General features: G+C 42.8%; 1 protein-coding gene across 1 annotated transcript in view; it reads right to left on the bottom strand.

Annotated features, from left to right (window-relative positions):
- The window catches only part of PIGK (phosphatidylinositol glycan anchor biosynthesis class K), a 76,414-nt gene extending 76,008 nt beyond the window's left edge, over nucleotides 1-406 (bottom strand). Inside the window, exons 1-2 of the mRNA XM_009287435.1 lie at nucleotides 347-406; nucleotides 36-282 (exon numbers count right to left, since the gene is read on the bottom strand). Coding sequence (XP_009285710.1) covers nucleotides 36-282; nucleotides 347-406 — 307 coding nt within the window. The remainder of the gene's footprint in view (nucleotides 1-35; nucleotides 283-346) is intronic.
- Between the last annotated feature and the right edge of the window lie 3,071 nt (nucleotides 407-3,477).

Genomic DNA, 3,477 nt, shown 5'->3' with positions numbered 1-3,477 from the left:
CCCCGCCTCTTCCGCAAGGCTGCGGCCGCCGCAACTGCCGGAAGGGGGGAAGGTGCCTCTGCGCGTGCTCCGCGTCCCCGCCTCAGGGCGGGGAGCGGCGCGGTAGGCTGCTGCCTTTCCGCCGTTCCCGCCCCGTTTTGTTCTCTCCCGGCGCTTGGAAGGAGGCTGTTTGGCGGGAATAGTGCCCCCGCTCTGAGCCACGCCAGGCGCGTAGTCACGTATCGGAGCTCCCCCGGCCTTGCCAGCCCCTGGAGAGCTTGCTTTAAATCGATTTTTACAGAGCTGAGGCAGTAATGGTAGCAGATCTCACCATTGCCCTCTGTCGTGAGGTGTAACGAGGCCCTACCCTGACCTCCTCCATCCCTTGGACAGGCCCAGCTGGTGGTAGAAAACACTGGCTTTGCATCTCGCCTTTGTCTTGGGGGGCTCCTAGGGGCGTAACAATGGCCGTTTCAGCCTTCTACTGAAAATATGCTCGAATCTCTGGGCTTTGTTGAAGTTACCACGAGGGCAGGGTGGGGGGCGTGCTGAGCTGTGGGCCAAGGGTGGCCTCAGGCCTTGGTGGCTGCAGGGCAGAGCTGCCTTGGAGAGCTGGGGAGAGGGACCACCTTTGGTGGGGAGGAGATGGGGATCTGAAAGTAGATCTTTTGTCAAGATGCCTTGCTATAGCCTCGCCTTTGGCATATACATCCCTCAGAGTCGATGAATCATCAGATTTTTATTTCAATCCATTGACCCACTTGGTATGATTCTTTTATTTCCACTAACTCATCCTGTCAACACCTTTGTTCAGTTGCCTGATGCCTTCCATTAGTGACGATTCAGAATCTGCCCTGAACCATGGATGCTATTTCCTGCTTCGTGTACTTGTCATCAGTAATGACTTTCTCAGACAGAAGCATATTTCCATGTGTTGATGTTGGAATTTCAATAACATCACGTTTGCTGTTTGAAAGCATCACTGGTTTCCTCAATAAAAATATTCATCTGTGATTAGATCACCTTTTCTTTTTGTGCCTAAAGCTAACGAACTTACTCCCTTTCGAAGACTATAGCCACCAGCTCCTGTTGTGCCTGAACACATCTCCTGTGTGAGCCTTTTATGAACCTACTGAGAAGTGCTATGGGTGTCTGTGTCCCTTCGTGCCTGCCTGTAAGCTGCACTGTTTATCTTCTTGCTTCTAAACTAAATGATTTAAAGAATAAGACCAAGCTTAAGCTTTTTCCTTGCCCTTTCAAATGCTTCCACTTAGGTCTCTGATCATTCTCAGATGTGTTCAAGTTGTGTCAGTAATTCTAAAGGATAGGCAGCTATCTTTCAGAGCATGTACTCATGCAGTTTTATAAACTGCTGAGCTGATTTCATGTGCTTTGACTTGGATAGCTCCTCATTACCTTTCAGCTCACACATGGAGTTGGTCAAATAACACATGACAAATACAGAAGGTCTCAACTCTTTGACTAAACTTCTTTCTGTTATGCTTAGTTCTTTGCTCTTTGCAGCTATTACAAATATTCATTCTTTGGTATCATGCATTTTGGTCTATGGGAAAAAAAGCTTTTCCCATAGAAATAATGTCATCAGCTGTATCCTGATGATGCATCTTTGAACCAGGCGTAAGTCCTGATGTTCGTACTGAATGAAAAGTTAGGTCAAATGTAACCAAAAGGTAACTTCAGCTTACCAAGAAACATTCCTGACATGAAAAGTAATTAACATCTTTTCTGTGAATAAAACTTAAAAACATCCTATTCACTTAAAAACTTCTGAACCTTCTGAAATTTGTATCGCAGGTGACCTTTATTTTGTCATTCTCTAGAATAGTTGACTTTGTAGTTTTAATAACATTCTTTTAAGGTCATGATTTGCTACATAAGAAAAAAGGAAATGGAAAAAAAACCCCAAAATTTCTGTCACGTAGCATTGGAATGATGTAAACATAGGTAACCACCTATGGACTCTACCAGCGGACATCTGCTACTTGTGCTGAGCAATTAAGAACTGTAGCAAATTCTCCTTACATGAAAGATCACTTGTAGGGGATGAGACATTTAAAATACTAGGTTTCACCAATAGCCAGAATAGTTTAAGCACACTTGTCCAGTCAATATTGCTGCTATTTTTCATGGGTTATATGTAGTTGGTTCTGCAGTCTACAGGAAGGTTTAGCTGGTTCTTGATGTAAAAGCATAGCTGCAAACTCATCAGTCTTGTGTCACATGCTGTCTGCTGCAGTGTGTGAGCAATGTTTGGATCAACTACAGTCACACTGCAGGTGTTGCTGTTTGATTTTAGGTGTTCAGGTCATATCCATCCCAGGGCAGAGACAGCACTGAGTTAGGGCAAACTCAGTTTCACAAGCTCATTGGAATATTCCAAAAGAATGGCCGTTATTCCCTCTGATTTATATGCTGCATAATACAGTGCGTACTTCACTTTTTTAGATCTGTCTCTGGTTTGCCTTCTGGATTCCCTTAACCTGCTTGTGTTTATTTTGTAATGGATCTCTTTCTTCTTCTACTTCTGGCTTTTATTTCTTTACAGTCTCAGTCTTCCGTGGGCTTTAGTATTCATCAGACATGCATGAGTGTGCCAGTGCTTCAGGCATTATTCCTGGAGGTGGTATCACTTCTTTTTTTTTCCCCAGTAAGATAGTACCAAAAGCTTTGCCTTTGTTTTTTTCATCTTTATTCCCTTAGGCAGCCCTCAATACAGACTTGGTGTTTGCTTCCATGCCTGTACAGGATTTTTTTATCTAGAAATTAAGCTCTGTGCTGTCTGCTTCTGTTTCTTCATTCTGCTTTCTTTTCATGCTAATCACAGTATTTTTCATGCTCTGAGTCTCTTTAGCTTGACCTTTGCCACAATGTTTCTTGTACCTCATGCTGAGTAATTAGAAAGGACACAAAATGTGCATCCCAAAATGATTTGTAATTAAAACAACTGTTTAAAAAGCTGCTGTAACTGCAGCTGGTATTCACATTGGTGCACATCTTGGTGCCCTTCCAGATTCTTTCCTCCTCTGGCAGGTTGCTCAGGCCCTAATCCTCTAATCTATACCCTCTAGAAATTGCCTTCTAAGAGCCATCTGTCAGCTTGCTCCTGTCCAGCATAGAGCAAACAAACCTAGCCTTCCTCTGAGGAGGGGAAGCAATCCCAAGTGTAACCCCATAAGCTCCTAAGACAGGTATTTGTGCCTACTAGAGTTTACCTGACACTTTTTGAGCACAAACTTTTTTTTTCTATACCAAAAATACCAATTAAATATCTTTAATTTTGTTGGCATTAACCTTGATTATATTACCTATATGTATCATAGAGTATCTCTTCTTCTATAGTCTTGATCCTTGTTCTGTGTTTCTTTTCCTGTTTTTATCAGACTTGCACATACTGCCTGATAATTTTCTACTGTAGAAGATAAAGAAATACATCTTTGGCTGTATTTATTATGCTTCCAAAAGAAAAATGAAAAGGAA

The sequence above is a fragment of the Aptenodytes forsteri genome, unplaced genomic scaffold (assembly GCF_000699145.1).
Source record: "Aptenodytes forsteri isolate BGI_AS27 unplaced genomic scaffold, ASM69914v1 Scaffold119, whole genome shotgun sequence".
In the NCBI taxonomy this organism is placed as follows: domain Eukaryota; kingdom Metazoa; phylum Chordata; class Aves; order Sphenisciformes; family Spheniscidae; genus Aptenodytes; species Aptenodytes forsteri.
This window is presented reverse-complemented; position numbering and strand designations above follow the sequence as displayed.